The sequence below is a fragment of the Prinia subflava genome, chromosome 1, assembly GCF_021018805.1.
Source record: "Prinia subflava isolate CZ2003 ecotype Zambia chromosome 1, Cam_Psub_1.2, whole genome shotgun sequence".
Classification (NCBI taxonomy): domain Eukaryota; kingdom Metazoa; phylum Chordata; class Aves; order Passeriformes; family Cisticolidae; genus Prinia; species Prinia subflava.
Window position 1 is genome coordinate 104,312,361 of NC_086247.1, and position 17,621 is coordinate 104,329,981.

Genomic DNA, 17,621 nt, shown 5'->3' on the forward strand with positions numbered 1-17,621 from the left:
TGATCAAGCCACATCACTGCAGAGTGAGACATTTTTAACCTAACTTGCTACTTTGTGCTGAATCTGACTTTCCTGCACGAGAAATTAAGAAGAAAATACAGGTAAAGACACGGAGACAACGACAAAGAATTGAACAGTTCCAGAGGTGAATTCCCATTCACAGCCTTTTAAGTCAGCTTTGCAGTATCTCTGGATCTCGGCACCAAAGGCGAACGAAGCAGTGAGCACCGAGGAACAGAACTGCTTGGGAAAGGAGGGCATTCTTTCCAGACACAGAGGAGAAGTGGGATATCGGGCTGCAGTTTGCTGACAGGCTCCAGCAGCTGGGCCCTGGCCCGGCCGGGCACCAGGACCCCGCCGGGAGTCCCGCGCCGGCCGCCGCTGTCCGCGGTGCTGAAGCTGCGAGGGAAGGGCGTGGACGGGGCGCGTCCGCAAATGAAGAGTTTTCAGTCTTTGAGGCCTGTTTCAAATCTGTTGCATGATGCTAACTGGAGTCATTGCAGCAGAAATGTTACTTAGACTCAGCAAGGAACTTAAGGAGGCTGTTAGCTGCATTTTGTAAGATAAACAGGAATGAGCTGTGTGTGAGTTTTGCAAGGTGAAAAGGTGTGAGAGGATGAACGCTTTGTGCTTAAAACCCTCAGCTCTTCAGGTCACTTTTCATGTGCATCATTAACCACGTGTAGTCACTGCAAAGCAGGAGTACACACATTTTGTGGCCATGTTAAGGACAAGGATCCTTCCTGCTGGCTAAGGCACAGCGTGGACAGCTGGGCCTGAGCTGGGTTGAGCATCAATGTGCTCACCAGCCGAGTGCAGGTACTGCCCACCGTCTGTTGGAGTGGGTCAATCCTTGATCCTACCAGGTGTCCATCTTCAGATCCGCTGTATTCTCTGAGGAATTTGGTTCTTTTTCCATTCTTGATCCTCAGGAATGTTTACATGAGTGTTTCCAACTCCACACTTCTTTCTTTGGGCTTTGTTGGGGCTTTTTCATTTGCTTATCTTGCTTGTTTTAGTTTGCTCTCTTGACAGGAAATTTTTCAGACTAATCTTAAGCCAAGGGCCTAGCCCAGCTTCAGGTCACGTTCAGTTAATCCTTAAAAGAAATGGCTCTGAGCTCCAGTTCTGCTCTTTGAGGGTTTGATCTCTTTTGATCATTGATGCCATTGCTTTGTTGATAACTCTAGCATCGAGCTGAGTCTTCACTTACATCTCTGTCTAGTGGGCTGCAGCAGGGTTTGGAATCTTCATGGCAGCTCTCAGCCCCAAATCTGATATCACAGGACATGCAAACACCAGCCTATTTAATACCCTGACTAACTGGACCTCTAAAATCACCACAGCCCACCTTCATCTTGATCATTTTTAGCCTCTTTAGCATTTCAGTAGTATCTGGCTTTGGGCAGTGATGTAGATGTAATAGTGAGCTTGATATGGAACACAGAGTTCAGTGAACCTTTGATCTGACACGGTAGGGGTGTATTTCTGTTTTTAATATTCCAAGTCAGGTTGACAGCTGATTTAGAGCATCTGAGACAGTTCTGAAAAGATAAGGCTTCAAGATCCTAGTTTTGTTGATTGACAGGTTTTACAAAAGCAAACAGGTGCCTGAAGTCTAAATGCATTGCTGCTCCTGTAAAATTTAATTGTGTTAGGAACTGCAACAACAGGAGCACATCTGTTTGTTACAGGTTTTTTATACCTTCCTCTAGTATGTATGTTGGAGATTGGCAGACTGGGTGAGGATTTGGTGTAATTGATGCAGTCTCTGATCAAAACAGGCTTTCTGAAAATATGCAACGTTTTCCACACATTGAAAGGGAAAGGGACACTATTAAAATGACTGCTGATCTAGGTGTTGACAGAGTGAACATTACAGTGGACACATGTCCAGTCTGTTTCCAGCAATAACAATGAAAATCAATATTTTCAGTTCACACCCTGCTTTTCAATTCAAAGGATCCCCAGGTGCTTTACAAAAAACGGGCAGGGTTTGCTCTACATGGCACTGTACTGCAGTCACAGGAACTGTCCAATAGTCTTTATTGGTGCTGTCTGGCAATCCTGAGTGAATCTGTAGGGATTATTTGGGAAAACAGAATGTAAAGGACAGAAGTGAAATGTAGTCAAGACCCAAGTGTTGGAAATGTTGTAGCTAATAGTTGTTATTTCACATGTCAGTCTTGAAATGCTAAGAAACCATGAAGACCAGGTGCTCTTTCCTGTGAAAAACAAATTAAAAAGCCAACAAAAGTCTCCCCGCACCAAAACAAATCCAAACAAAACAATAAAGTTGAAAAAGAAAACATTTAAAAACAAAATAGATGAAGTTTAGCAAAGACAAGTGCCAGGTTCTGCATCTGGCATGGGACAACCCTGGCTGTATGGACAAACTGGGGAATGAGAGGCTGGAGAGAAGTGCTGTGGAAAGGGATGTGGAGGGTGCTGGTTGATGGCAAGTTGAATGGGAGGGCACAGCATGGCCAGCTGGGCAAGGGAGGGGATTGTCCTGCTCTGCTCTGCACTGGGGCAGCCTCACCTTCAATCCTGGGGGCACCACAATATTACAAGGATATAAAGTGATTAGAGAGCATTTACCATTACATAAAATAGAGGATTGAGAGATATCACCAAGCTTAGGCTGTCTGAAGTCCTCAGAGTCCTTTGCAAATGATTCTTCAGGAAAAACAAAGAACAACCCAGGGAGAGCCCGGAGCAGGAATCCTAAGTGCACTCATTCCTGACCGTTGTTTTTACAAAACTGAGCTGACGTCCTGTTCCAACAGACATTTTCCACAGCAGTGGAGTAAAACACATGGCTCAAAATCACAGCGGCCTTCAAAATAGTACAGTTATTCCACAGAGCTCAATAATTCACAATGGTACAGTTAATCAAGAACATCCACTGTGGAACATCCACTCAAAGGGTTTCAACAGCACTGGCAATCCACTTTCTGCAGGGCCATTGCCTGCCATGGAACTCTCCAGCCAGGCTGGGTATGAATCAGATGACCAAAATATCTGCAAGTCATCTGACAAGGTAGCATGGGATGTTGGTAACGATCTGTGAGGCTGCAGCTTTTAACTATTCTAAACCTGCTTTCTCTGGGCTTGACATCTGCAGGGCATTCCAGTGGCAGTGGGCCAGGCTGCTACAGAGCTCCAGGAGAACAAAACTGGAGCAGAATCTGGCAGTCCTGGATGTTCTCAAATGTTAAGATTGCAGAGAATGAGTTAGGAATCACAAATGGGGGGGCTTTATGTCAGGAGGTACATCTTGCTGCACAAAAGGGATGTCAGGCTCCATAGTCCCTCAGAGCACAGTTCAACATTGAAGTGGGCAAGAAGTAAACTGAAAGCCTTCCACCTTGTGGCATACTCCTGAAATTAATTCTGTTCTTCCTTCTGGCCCCTAAAGGTCACTGAAATGGTGATGTTTCTTTGTTGCTTGTTTTCAGAATTAACAAAGATGGAAGAAGCATTCCTATTCTTAGTTGGAAGCATTAGTGACCAAAGGTTATGTTTACTTTTGTCCCTTCATGTCCTTGATTCTTCTCAGTGTTCAGATTGGTGTACAGGGCATGCTTGTTTGGTGTGTTGTACTCTTGGATCCCTTCAGAAATGTGGGATTTTTTTCATTAGCTTTCCAGAGGATTCTGTTGCCATGCATAGATTTGCAAACCAACCAACAACGGCTGCTACTGTGACATCAGCAGCAGGGTGTCATGCCATGTTCTACCAACAGAACGTTGCTGTGGTGCAGGGAAAGCCTGGCTGTCCAGAGCACCTCTTTGACACTCGTGTTGCAAGAGGGTTCTCCTGATCCAAGGGTTCTCAGCTGACAGGCTGCCCCTTGGCACTGAGGGTTCCGTATTTTTCCATTGCAGTGCACAGTCTGTGAAACTGCTGTGCAGCATCACTAAAATGTTCAAGCAAATCTTTGCTGAAGTTTGCCATTTTTTTCCACTGGCCTATTCTTTCTATTCTTGCCCAGACAAAGTGTGGCTGGTGACTCACCTAGCAAGTAAGTAGAGGCTTTTTGCAAGGTGCATCTGAGCTGCCTTTTGTATCCATGTGTTGTTCATGCTATCCCGTAGTAACGGAGTTTATTTTGAAATGAAAATGCCATTAAGATACTAAGACTTGAGTAAAGCTCATGTCAACAGCTTCAGCCAAAAAGAGGATGTCTGTAGCTCTCTGATGGGGTGTGGGCAGCTTTTGTAATTGAACCTGCAGGGGTTCTTTTCCCTGCATGGGTTGGCCTGTGGCAGTGGGGTCTGTAATTTCCTCAGCTGCTGCTTCAACAAAGACAACTTCCAAAATGTAGACTGGCAGAGTTTCTGAGAAGTCAGTCTAAAGACTATAGATGCAGTTATCTCTCGAACTGAGGGAAAGCAACTTATTGTTAAAATTCTGTGAGTAAAAGGTTGGATGGTCTGACTTTACAATGGCCGGAGAAAAAGAACAGCACAATATACTAGGCTTAGTATATTGTGCTGTTTTCTTGCTTGCCAGGTAAATGAACTGTTGCTACTGGAGAGACATCGTGGAAGAAAGATGCTCTTTATTTGGGTTAACTCATTCTGTGGGATTCCCCACAACAGGCAGTCTTCTAACAACATCTGTTTTATTTTCCCTTGCCCATTCCAGGTCAAGTCGCACACGGATACAGAAAAGCCCCTGCTTTGGTGAGTGGCCAAGTAACCTCTGACGTTCCAAGCATTTCAGAGTCATGGAGCAAGCCATGAACTTTTTCTGCTGCAATAGGAGCCAGCCTTGTAGCCTGAAAGAAAGTCCATTTCACTGTACTTGCATCAGCAAAAAAGGGGTCCTTGGCTGGTTTATAATTTTCTCTTGAACAGCTGCTAAGTAGAGGAAAGTCTGGTTTTGCTGACAGAAAGTTGCTTGCTGTTGTTTGAGCCATGGAGGAATACATAGTTCACACCAATATGCAGTGCTGTCGAATTAGCCCACTCTAAATTAGTTTTAGCAACTCAGAATCCAATTTCTATCCAAGTTGATGATTTCTCCTTAGTATAGCTGGATAGATTGGTGCATATTAATAAGATTGTAAATCATTTGTCATGCCCTGTCACTCACACTGCTCTCTGTCCACAGAGCACAACACCAGAATCAGAAGCTGCTTGGGCTCCCTCTGTATCCGAAGAAGAGGATGATAAGGAAGAAGACAACCAAGCTCCAGCTGTTTTTCAAGCAGAACCTGAGCTTCCAGAACCAGTAAGGGCCAGCTTTGGTCAGCAGTGTATTTGGTGTAATTCAGAGCTGTCTGTTTCTGAGCAGGCAGCGCTGGTCATTCATGGCTGAAAATTCGGAGGGCTGGAGTCCTACTGTGACAAAGTGCTTCCTCCACTCCCAGCCACTGACACCTGGAAAATCTGTGCTGAACTTTCGAGTTTAGTCACCATTTTCCTGGCATTCTGACAAGGACCATGACTTTCTCTTAGCATTGGATAATAGGTAGTAGTGTGTCCCTAAATGCTACTGGTGTAAAAGTGAGCTGCTTTGTATCTGTGCAGGCTCACTATCATTGGCACGGCCAGCAGTCCAAAGGCACAGTTCACAGAAAGTGTCCTGTGGAGGGTCCTGCCCCTCTCCATGGGCTATCTAAGTAGCTAAATGAACGACTTAGACTGTACCTGTAACTTTTACATGACCAAAATTTGATGAGGACAGTCCTGCATAGTCCTGCCATGTCAAGAGAAGGTTGGCCTCTGAAGGGCTGGACACTAGTTCCTAATGGACACAGGTTCCTAAAGCCTGAAATACTGGTGAAAAGTATCTCTGGCAGCCACCTTTCTGACACAAATTGATTTCTAGTCACAGGTCTATGCATCCTCTGGAATAGTGGGTGACATTTCACCAGGATCCTCTCAAAAAGGCATTCCCACACCTGAGACCTCCAGCATGTGCCAGGAGCAAAACTGGAAAGAGGAGCAGAGGGAGTTTCTGGGGAAACTAAGTAGGTCTTGTGTAGTTCTTGTCTGATAGAGCCGTGTTAATGTTCCCAGACAACAAACACTTGCCTTGGTACCTGTTCTTTCCCTCTATCTGTCTGCTCTGGATGTCTCTCCTTTTTTCTGGTTTCCTGTCAAAGGAACTCTTCAAAGGACTGTAGAAAAGCAAGCATTGTGCAGGCCATCTGTGCTATGGAGCTGCCTGTCTTGTTGTTGTTAGCCAAATGACTGCAGCTCACAGCCCCAGAGAGTGGGGCTGCATTTCTGCTCTGCTGCATGGTGGTATCTCCATTTTAAAGTGATCTTTCATTTTGTTCCTCTCAGGGAGCATTGTGAGTGTGGGAAACCCTGTGACACAATATGTTGGACTGGAAAGAATTGGAAAAGGGTAAGTCCAACCACAGTTCCTTCTCCAGAACCACAGGCCAGGTATTTGGCTGGTATAAGATCAAGTGTGAAGTCAGGCAAGCTCCAAACGTGTTCAGACACGAGGTTTAGATCCTTCTGTCTCTCAGTACAGATCAGAATTTATAACTATGATCAGAAGGTGTCATCAAAGAACTTCATATGGTGTCTTGCCTTCAGCAAGGAGCAGGACCTGGAAGATCTCCTGTCCCTCTAGTTCCTGTCACCTCTTTATCTATTTTCTTAGGAGAAAATTTTTTTTTTCTCAAAATAGTAGGGCCTGAGATAGATTTAAATAAGAGATCTGAGAACAGAGTCCTGAGGACTCAGCAAGGTAACATGGAAAAAGAATGAAAGATATTGCTTTCCAGTTTTTGTAGACGTGCTCCATGCCCTACCCCAGGCCCCTCATGGGTCTGAAACTAAAATAAATCCAGTGTGTGCATCTGGGATTTGCACTAGACCTTCATGTTGCACCTAAATTTTCTTTTGGACACCCTGCATGACAGAGGGCTGGTGGGCTGCTGTGGTCTTGGCTGAAGAGTAGGTGATGCCAGGTGTTTTATAAACACTCCAGGCAGCAGAGACCTCTGCTTTTCCTTGTAGGAACTCAATGGCTTCTCCTTCCTTTGCTACTCTTTTGTTCCCAGGGGTTTCGGAACGGTCTATACAGCGACCGATACTGCCACAGGAGGAAAGGTAAGTGCCAAGAATCCCAGATTTTGCAGCTCTTGAGTGCTTTTCCCTCTGATGAGAGCTGTGGCTGGAGCTTTAGGTTTCCAGATCTTTCCTGTAAAACCTGTTCCTACAAATCCCAAACTAGCATCATCCTGCCCAATCCATTCTGGACAGCTCTCTGGGGTTACAGTTTAAGATTTCTGAAAGCTCCTATCCACCTGACAGCAAATACATCTGATTCTTCCTGGTAGCTTCTGATCCCCTTGGAGGACCATGCTTTGTAACTCTGCTTAGATAGAAGTCTACAAGGGACTCGGGGCATATCCATCAAATTATTTCTTTTGAAAGCCAGGAAACAGCTGGAAATCTAAAGTGTTCAAGAACGTTCTTTAGAGTGCAAAATCAAACTTCAACAATTTAGGAAGTGGTAGGATTCTGTTTTTTGGGGGATAACCTTAATGATCCTTTTAGGATGGCATTTTATCTGTAATGTCTGTCTGTGTTTGCGTTGTTTTGCCATCAAGAAGAGCAGCAGTTGCATTTGAAAAAAATTATCGAACTCCATAGAATTCCTAAAGGATTCCCAGATATTTTGTGATAGTTTCACAGAAACAAAACTGCTTTATGCTTTGCAAACCATGTGTGAATGGTAATAGTGGTGATAAACTAAGGCCATTGGGAAAGAATTGAGTTGCAGGGTGTTGTTAGAGCTCTAGGGTTGATAGCCTAAGAGACCATTTTTGCCAAGCTGACAAGGCAAAATGCCCATGGCCATGTGTCCTAAGCAGCACCTGAGCTGGCAGAGACATGGGCTGGTGTCATGTCAGTGACTAAGCTCGGATGTGTAGTCAGGACGCAGTTTGGCATAGCTGGGCTCTGTTCCTCCAGAAGCGCTCACTCCGTGTTCATTGTGATCTCGTGTAACAGACTTCTCAGGTTAATGGTTTTCAATGTCCTTTTAGGTGGCCATAAAGCAAGTGAGTCTTGGAAAACAGCCCGAAAAGGAACTAATTGTCAATGAACTCCTAGTTGTAAGGGACAATAAGCACCCCAATATCATTAACTATTTAGACAGGTAAGTAGTTCTGGTATAATTGCGTGAATGTTCCTTTATGTTCTGCAAGACAAAGGTTAAAAAAGCCCTCTTTGGTAACTGCTGGAGAATTGAGCTTTTTACTTTTATTTCTCTATTTGTAAAGAATATATGGGAGGAGAGTGAATTTTGTTTGCATTAATCTTTTCTGGCATGCCTTGTTTGAAGCCTGTTTTGAAAAACCTGGGTCAGCCCTATCTGACTAAAACAACAGTCCCTAAGTTCACTAGCTCCATGTGGTTTTCTTGCTTGGGTTTTTCTTTTTTGAAGTTGAACGTATTTTCTGTATTTTATGGTAAGTAGTGATAACTCATCCTAGAAATTATTTCTTGTATTTTTCATTTTCTTGCCCTCTGAGACATCTCAGTTTTCATGAATGGGCCTTTCTCATTAGACTGCACAGATTCCAAGTAGTGTATAACCTAGGAGGAATGCCTCTTCCTTTTATTCCATATACATTTACAAGTCCCCTGGAAATAGGAATAAATAATAGATGTTTTCGTAAGGTAGTTTAGCTAGGCACACTCATCTCCTTGCACTGTTTCCTTCTTTCAGCTACCTTGTTAAGGATAAACTCTGGATAATTATGGAGTACATGGATGGAGGACCTTTAAGCAGTGTCATCAAAGAAGTCCTGATGGGTGAAGGAGAGATGGCAGCTGTCTGCCGAGAGGTGAGGGATGCCACTGGTGCTTGTGATTGTTTGGTCAGGCTGGTACTTGTAGACAGAGGGTAAGAACAGGAGTGATTTCATGTTCCGAGCTTTGTTTCTGTGTTGCTTTGATGCTACAGAGAAGCAAGAGTGTCTTACATGGAGGGCCCACCAGTACAACTGTTATGGCACTCTCTTAAAAAAAAAAATTAATTTCTCAACTTTGATTCTTTGAGCATTTGCCTGGAGCCTGTCTGTATTGCTTGTCTGTCGTGCATTCCTTGCTGTAAAAGCAAACATGCTGGTAGCAGAATTTTGAACTAACAGCAAAGGATTGTTTGTCACCTGGATGGAGAGAGCCCATGGCCTGCAGCAGAAGTCATTCTGTCTGCATTTGCAAGGGACAGTCTTGCCATTTCTCTTTCCAGAGATATTATGTCTTCAGCTAGAAAGACAATGCTCTACTGATGAAGCAGCAGACTCTTCCTCTTGACAACACGTGTTCTGCCACTACTCACCTCTCAGCTAGAACTGAGGTCCTTTAGAGACATTTCCTTTCTTGGTGATGAAATCAGGTCATTAATTTTATCCTCCTGTTTGTTTTTTATCTATCAGTGCCTGCAAGCACTAGAATGTCTTCACTCAAACCATGTGATTCACAGAGATGTAAAAAGTGAAAACATTCTTCTTGGAATGGATGGATCTGTCAAACTGGGTAGGTATTCTTGGTCAGGCACAGCATTCCTGGGATGTGGGGTTTGAGGCAGCTTCAGACTGACCACCAGTTCCCCAAGAGCAGTGCCTGTGGGAGGGCAGGGACCACTGCTGCAAGCTAGGAGTGCAGCTGCCCTGTGCAGAGAGGTCTTGAGAGAAACAAGGTGTCAAGAGTGGCTTGGGTTTGTGTGCGCTCCTTCCAGAGGGTGGCAGTTACAGTCTTAAACTTCAAGTGAATCAAAGCCACGGAATGAAACATGGAGGTTTCTGTAAGTGACCGATTCCAAATTTCCTCAGTTACAGCCCTGAGGAAACAGAGCACGGCCACTTTTCCACATAGATTCAACAGTGCATTCTCAGGCTCAGAGTGGGAAATTCTTGAATTTGGTTTCTTCATTCAAGCTGGCTTTAACCACACTGGGTTTCCTCCTCAGCCGATTTTGGCCTCTGTGCTCAGATGACTTCTGAGCACAACAAGTGGAGTTCCATGGTTGGGACAGCTCACTGGATGGCACCAGAATATCTGACCAAGGATGCCTATGGGACCAAAGTAGATATTTGGTCCCTTGGCATTGTGGTGATTGAAATGCTGCAAGGAGTGCCACCCTACTCCAGTGAAGTTCCGCTCAAGGTAAGGTGCAAATACTGGCAGATGCCACAGTCTCTGTAATCTGTCCTGTGCTCTGTCTCCCATGAGACAAAATCCCATTCCCAGCAGCTTGGACTTGTTCAACTAAGGCCCATCTTCCAAAACTGTCCTTGGAGCACATCTGCATCTGGTGTAGCTTTGGCTGCATCAATGGGAGAACCTCAGAAGAGGAGTGACACGTTCCAGTTTCCCAGTTTGGCCTTCAGTGGTGCTTCAGATTTCTCATGCACTTTTTGAACTCTTTTTGAGCTGTGTCTCAGAATGACAAGAACTGTTCAGTGGCAAGTCTCTCAAACTGGGGAATGTGTATGAAAAGCATTTCAAGCACGTCTGCAGACACAGAACCCTTTTCAGTCTTGCACCAGTGCCAATTACTTACCTGAGACTTTCAGGAAGTGCCTCTGGTTCTAGGAATGCCTTAATTATTCATTAGCAAATCCTTTCTAAAAGTATGTTTTAGCACACGGATTAGCTTCATTAATGCATTCACCTGAGTATCAGAATTAGCAGAGAGTTCCCATAGGGATATTAGCTAGAGAGTTACCTTCCTTCTTCTGATTAGACATTGAACGTTTGTCTTTGACCATGAGAATTGAAGCTGATTCAGAATTTGGAGTCTGATGAAAGACAGAGTTGCAGGTGGCTCCTGTCTGCCTCAGCAGCCATTTTCATCATAAAATATTTGTGCATGTAACTAAATGTGTCTATGTTGAACTGAGGTTCCAAATGTTTCTGTTCCTTTAAGCAAGGAAAAGTTGATGGATTTCCTTTTTGACATCTGGTTTAGCATTTTTATTGAGAAGAGAGCAAAACATTTGACAACCTTCTTTTTTTTTTAAATGGGAGCTGTGTTTTAGAGACCAGTGAGCACTGCAGAGATGAATTGTATGTAACAATGCTTGGAAATAATGTGGTTAGACCAAATTCACTCTTTAAAAGAGCCCCCAAAGCCTGTTAAATCAATCCCCAGAGCAGCAAAATGTGCTTTATGCTGACGTAGTTCCTGCTAACTTGGCCAGCCCATGAGATGAGCTGTCAAGGCAAGATCATGCATGTTGGAAAAGCTGTGGCTGCTGTTTTGTAGGGTTTTTTGTTGGTGCAGAAAAATCATCTCTAAGCCTGTGCCGGGGAAGAAACAGCCACTGGAAGCTGGAGCTTAAAACCTGGGGTCTATGTGAGCAGTTAGGGCTATGAAAGAAACAGGTGGAGTCTTGTGCTTCCTTTTTCTCTAGGCCATGGATCTCATAGCTAAGAGAGGGCTCCCGAAGCTGGAGAACACTGAGCAACTGTCTGCTGAGTTCCAGGACTTTCTGAACTGCTGCTTGCAGACTGATGAGGAGGCTCGATGGTCTGCTGAGCAGCTTCTGCAGGTACAGTGCAAGGCAGCTGCAAGAGAAACAGCTGTCCAAAGGCATCAGATGAACTCCCCCTCAGATTAATGCCCAGCCTGAGTGGTTTTCAAGAGAAAACTGAGTGGAATCATAGCATAGTTTAGGTTGGAAGAGACCTTTAAAGGTCATGTAGTCCAACTTGCCCACTAGGAGCAGGGATATCTGAAAGCAGATTACGTTGCTCAGAGCCCTGTCTGACCTGGCCTTGAATATTTCCAGGGATGGGGCACCTAGGACATGTCTGGATAACCTGTTCCAGTGTTTCCCCACTCTCCTGAAAAATGTCTTTTTCCTCAGACCTAATCTGAATGGGCCCTCTTTTGATTTGAAAGCATTTCTCCTTTTCCATAGGCCCTGATAAAAAATGCATCCCCATCTTTCTTAGAACCCCCTTGAAGCCAGTAAGGGCTCCCCAAGGCCTTGTCCAGCTGAACAACTTCAGGTGTTGCAGCCCTTCCTCACAGGAGAAGTATTGCATCCTTTGATCATTTCTGTGGCCCCGTTCTGTGTTTTGGTAGCATGTTCAGTTTTCCCTGGTGGCAGAAGGACTGCAGGAGGGTGATCCCAGTGTGGAGGCCTGAAATGGTGCTGGTGGGGAAGGCACCCAATGAAGCCATCCCAGCCAAGCGGTCCAAGACTTGGCTGTGGGAAGGAAGGGGTTGTTGGGGGGCTCTCTTTGAGCATCAGAAGGGCCCCAGCTTGTCCCTTCTACCCCACTCTCAGAGGTTTCTGACACCAACACAGAGACAGCTGAGCGGGACTTGTCACAGCCCTTTTTGCTGCCTGCCACAGTTGAGTAGATGAGCACTGCTGCAGGGCTGCTGCCAGGTTTTGTGACAGATTGAGAACTGCAGAATGTGCCACTTGGCAGCCCCTGCTGGAAGGTGCCAGCCAACATGGGAGGTGCAGGGGATGCAAAGGTAAACACTGCTCTCCCTGCAAGACAGAGCTGGGTCCACAGTGTTCCAGCACTTGTCTCCCTGCTCTTGGTGCTGAAAACCTCAGTGGTCTTCAGATGAACACATGGGCCCAGATGCTACTGGGATAAACGTTTCTTAGCTGTCCTTGAGTTTCTTGAAGAGCAGCTTCTGCTCCTCATCTTTTCTGACAACTCAAATAGCCCATGCCTACAAGAAAGAGGACCCCTAAGTCAGTATTTTGTGTTTCCTGAAAGAGGAAAATTCTTGGACTGAAGCAGCGTTCCCAGAGTCTTGGCAGGGCAAATATTTCATCAAGCTAGAGACACCTTGATAAATGGATTAACAGAATGATGGGCCAAGTATTCCAGGTGCTGGACATGTGATAGCGAGGTACATGAAGACGCAGATGCAGATAGTTCCTTCAGACCTATTTCTGCATCTCTCTGGTATCTCGCGGAATAGGGCTTGAGACCATGAGGAAATGAGTTTGGAAAGTCGTGCTTCATTTGTTTTCTTTTCCTGTGGGCAGCATCCGTTTTTACGCTCAGCCAAGCCTCTCTCCAGCCTCACCCCTCTGATCGTGGCAGCAAGACAGATCAGGGAGGACAGGAGACTCGAGGGTGACGAAACCGCTCGGTCCAGTGTCAGCGATGGCTGGTTATCAGAATAAAATAGTTCAAAATTAAAAGTTCAGAATAAAAACTGTTTAAAACCTCAATTCAGTTGGAAGATAGCCTTCACTCTCACCCTGTGATGAAGCTGTACATTCCCTTTTTAATTGTCACTTGTTTCTTAAAGATGCAAAGTCCCATTGATGGGGGTTTTTGGTATGGTTTGGGCTTGGAGAAGGGTCTCTTTCATTCCTAAACTCCAGACTGCACTGCTTGGTTTGGGCTTGGAGAAGGGTCTCTTTCATTCCTAAACTCCAGACTGCACTGCTTTTGGAATACAGCCTACTGGATGGTTTTTGCCCAGTCATGGTCCTCCAAGATGAGGAAGAAAGCACATTTGCATTTCCAACCAGACCTGAATGAAGAGTAGGGCAGACAAACTATCATGTGGAGATGCAGGCTTTCAGCTGTACTGCTGGAGGGTTTCAGCTTTCAGCCATTGCATTTGTACAACTAATCTCTCTTTGCCTTACTCAAATGAAAAAGTAGCAAATCAGTCAGTGTCCTCTGAAAGGGCCCATCTGATGCAAAGCTGTCCAAGGAAACATGAGGTGAGAGCGGGGCCAGCCACGCCAGGGATGAGCCCCAACAGAGCTCTGGCACAGCACAAAGCAGCCCCAGCATTTGCAGCCTGGAAGAAGGAGTTTGTTGCAGTGAGCAGCAGCAGCACACCAGCCCTGGGTGCTCTCCTCTTCCTGGCACCAGACCATTCATCCCGTATCACAGCCAAACGGGCAGTGGGCTGCTCCCAAGGGGAATCGTAGCCGTGCCCTGAATGGCACAGCCTGGTGGGATTGGCCACCTTGAGTCTGTGCAGGCGTAGAGAGGAGCCAAAGAGAGGGGAGTGGTGGTGTCACTGCTGAGGAGGCTGCTCTCCTGTGAGACTTGCAGTTAACTATTAATTAACTGTCCTGGATTTCCTGGAAAGCACTACAGGCCTGGTTTTTCACATGGCTGCTGAGGTGAGCAGCTCTGCTTTCCTGAACAGGGAATCCCCAGGGGAAGCTGAGAGAGCTGCCAGGAGCCTGCAGCTGGCACGACAGTGCCTGACAGGACTTGGGTGTTCCAGGAGCAATGGTGGCCAAGTGTCCATGCCCCCAGCCCTGTGAGAAGCTCCTGGGGAGTGCCAGCATCCAGGGCAGGAAAACGGGCTGTGCCCCATCAGATCACACAGAAGCGCATGCAGGAAGGGCACTGAAGCTCTGCCAGCTTGACCAGGGAGCAGCAGTACCCGATGGGGAGAAAGCCACGGCCTCTCTAAGCTCTGTGCCCACCACGACTGACACAGGTGCCCAGAGAGAGCTCCAGGGGGATCCTGCTGCCACCCGGGTGTCAGCTGCAGGCTGTGCCCTGCTCTCAGGGCAGTCCCAGGATGGCAGCAGTGAGCACAGCTGTGGGAGCTGAGCCCAGGAACTCCTCCACTTAGTGCCAGAGCTGCGGGAGGAGGCAAGTAGTTATACACTATATACCAGTGTATATTGATACATTTCTCTATGTATCTGACCATTTTGTGCAGTAGAAATTAGAGGGTTTTTCTTCCAAGTTCAGTGTTCACAGCCCATTCTTGTGGCCAAATCCCAATTCTTTCTCAACTGTTCAGTGTTTGTTAAGTTGGCATGGGCTGATCCGTGTTTGTGCTGGATGTTTTAATTGCCTGGGCTGTTGAGAGTTTTCAAGCTTATTTTGTTGCTTTCATTCTCCCTCTTTCTGAACAGAATGGAAAATAATTCAAGACTTTGCTTTCCAGGTTGTTGCAGTGTCAAGAGGAGCTGCCATCCACTGAGGAAGGAAAACAGGAAGATAGAGAGGTCAAAGAATGCCCCTCGTTTCTCTGCAGGGTATTTGAGACATATGAAAGTTGTTCCTCTTTCTGCCGGAAACTTGCTTTTGACTTGAAACAGATTTAAACTTCCAAAGCCATCTGAGTGATGCTGAGGGAAGCTGGAGGATCACCCCCCAGAGTCCAAATGTCTTATTGAAACCTCAACCTTCGGAAGGAAACTTTGGCAAACCCTCAGTGGGCAACATTTCATAAAAGTCAAAATGACACGTCTGCGTTTAAGAGCATTTATGGAACTAAGGGAATTAAGAATGAGGGTTTGTTTTTTCGAACTTCCAGGATGTTTGACACAACAACAGGAAGGAACATGTACATGAGAAGCCATTGCCTGTGGGAGGAGGAAGAGTCTCTCCCCAAGATTAAAGTTTAATTTGAGGGTTTACTGAGGGTAGAAAGAGTTTGACAGAGGAACTAAGGAGATTGCTTTTCCACTTAATGTATTAGCAAGGATTATTGATTGGTAAATATAAGAGTTTAGGAGTCGATATGTTTGGCCTTTTTGCCTTTATGAAATGATGAAATTAAAAAATGTCACACCCAAACCAGACAGAAATTCAGAAAAGTAGAACTGACCAATTGAATTAGCAAGAAAGGACTTCAAATGCCTGGATTGTTTTCTCACTTCCAGGATGACTGCTACAACAAGACGAAGGAACACTTCTGTGAGAAACCATCACCTGCAGAACAAGGAAGAGTCTTTTGCCAAGACTTCAAGAAGGATTTTGGGGCTAACAGGACCTAAAGATGGAATAGGGAAATTAATGAGCTTTACTATCTGCTTTTGTCATGAACACATTTTGTCATGTGCCACATTCCAGATGTCACCTGCCCTGCTTTTTCAACATTTGTTTTCTTTTTTCTGCTTAATTTATGTAATTGTGTTTTGAATAATGAATGTAAGAGGGTTTGGGTTGGTTATGTTTTATAATGTGTTTTTATAATGTTTCATCATATGTTTTATTGTATGGTTTACTATAGGTTTTGTTTTATTAAGTTTCATAATGTGTTTTTAGTTAGTTAACCTCGAATTTGTTTGCTTCCTTCATGTTCCAAATGCAGCATTGATTTGGAAAAAGCACAGACACTCACTTTCTTCCCTTTGGAAAGAACCCAGGCCCTCGCTCGGTGGGTGGGGAGTGTGAAGGTGGATCCTTCTTCCTCCAGCCTGTGGGATGTTATCATTTATTCCTAAGAATTCCAAAACATACGCTTGAAACTGCAAACCCTTCAAGCCTGGGGACTGACCCAGGTTTAACTTGCTGTTGCATGGAAACTCCTTTGCTTTCCAGTTCAAATGTAAACGTTTCCTTCATTTTGCTATTTCAGATCCTTTTGCCATGGGGTTCCCTGGAGGTGGATGCCAGGGTTTTACCTAGTTTATTTGACCACGCTGTGCTGCTCCCTGTATCCCCTGTGCTGCTGCAGCTCCTGCTTCCGTGGCTCCCCTCACTCCTGGAATGTGTCTAGCAGCACATGGCACTCCATTCAGCCCTCCAAAGACAAGCAGCAGGTTCTAATCCAGCAAGACAGAATGAGTCAGCCCCAGATCCCACTGCACCGTCCATGGGCTCCTGCCTGTGCCAGTTGGAAATGAAATAACTTTCCTAATTAATGGTTTTAATTAATTTTTTTGATTAATTGTTTTAATAACCATAACTAGTGTATTAGTCTTTAGCAGTGTAGTTTTCCATTTTAGCCAGCGTGTAGCTAAGTTTTTTTTACAGACTGTTATTGTTAGAGTGTGATTATTAGATCCCCAAAACCTTTAACTTAGGATGAACTAACCTTGATAGCCCTGATTTCAGTGAACAAAGCTCTGGGGAATTTAAGGTTGGACACCTGGAATCCAGAATTTATAGCCCTCCAACGACATGTTGAAGTAACCAGAAGATAAAGAAGAGACTAACAAAGATGATTCAACATATGCTGAAGACTCCCTGTGTGGGAAAAAGATAATTAAAAAACTAAAATATGTGGACTAATTAGAATGAGAAGTGAGAAATCAATAACCAATAGAAGATGGAATAATAATTGATGCAAAAAAATTATGTAATCTAGAAACAGTGAACATTGACTTCTTTGCTAAAAATGTATAAATAAGTGAAAAGTTTTGAAAGTTGTGTGCATCTAGGGTGGAGCACTCTGGCCTGGAATAAACTCATGCCCACTCCCTAATGCTACAAAAACAGTGTAAGAGACGTTGATCCTGACGTTTTTGGCAACATACTGGCAAGTCTCTGGGAATCAGCTGGCAGCAAAACTCCAGAAAATGCCAGTAAGAGCAGGAGTGACCATGGGAGCAGGACAACAGGCATTCAGCAGGGATGATGGCAAAGTGAGAACATCCACACACACAGACCAGACTGTCAGACTCTTGGGGGTTCCTCCCATGGCGTGTGAGCTCCCAACTGCATCTTTTTTACCTAGGAATGTTTAAAAATGGGATTTAGAGTGCTTACAGCCATCTGCCAGGAGAAACAGGAAAATCATCCCTATTCCATGCAAAGACAAAATGCAGAGTCTGGGCTGGCAGAGATGACACAAAAGGCTGACAACAAGGCAAGGTTCAAAGCCTGGCTGGGGACACGTTGGTGCTTGGCCCTCCTGTTTAAAGGAACCAAACACTAGTG

The 17,621-nt window shown here is 45.1% G+C and overlaps 1 protein-coding gene across 1 annotated transcript; it reads left to right on the forward strand.

The window, feature by feature from the left end:
• Window positions 1-2,818: 2,818 nt before the first annotated feature.
• On the forward strand, window positions 2,819-13,295 carry LOC134546797 (serine/threonine-protein kinase PAK 3-like). The gene is made up of 12 exons (XM_063389956.1): window positions 2,819-3,059; window positions 4,654-4,691; window positions 5,122-5,241; window positions 5,842-5,983; window positions 6,303-6,366; window positions 7,034-7,082; window positions 8,024-8,136; window positions 8,710-8,827; window positions 9,422-9,521; window positions 9,955-10,151; window positions 11,402-11,539; window positions 13,010-13,295. Exons 1-12 carry the CDS (start codon window positions 2,819-2,821, stop codon window positions 13,148-13,150), a joined length of 1,461 nt encoding a protein of 486 aa, XP_063246026.1. The 3' UTR covers window positions 13,151-13,295.
• The last annotated feature ends 4,326 nt before the right edge of the window (window positions 13,296-17,621 follow it).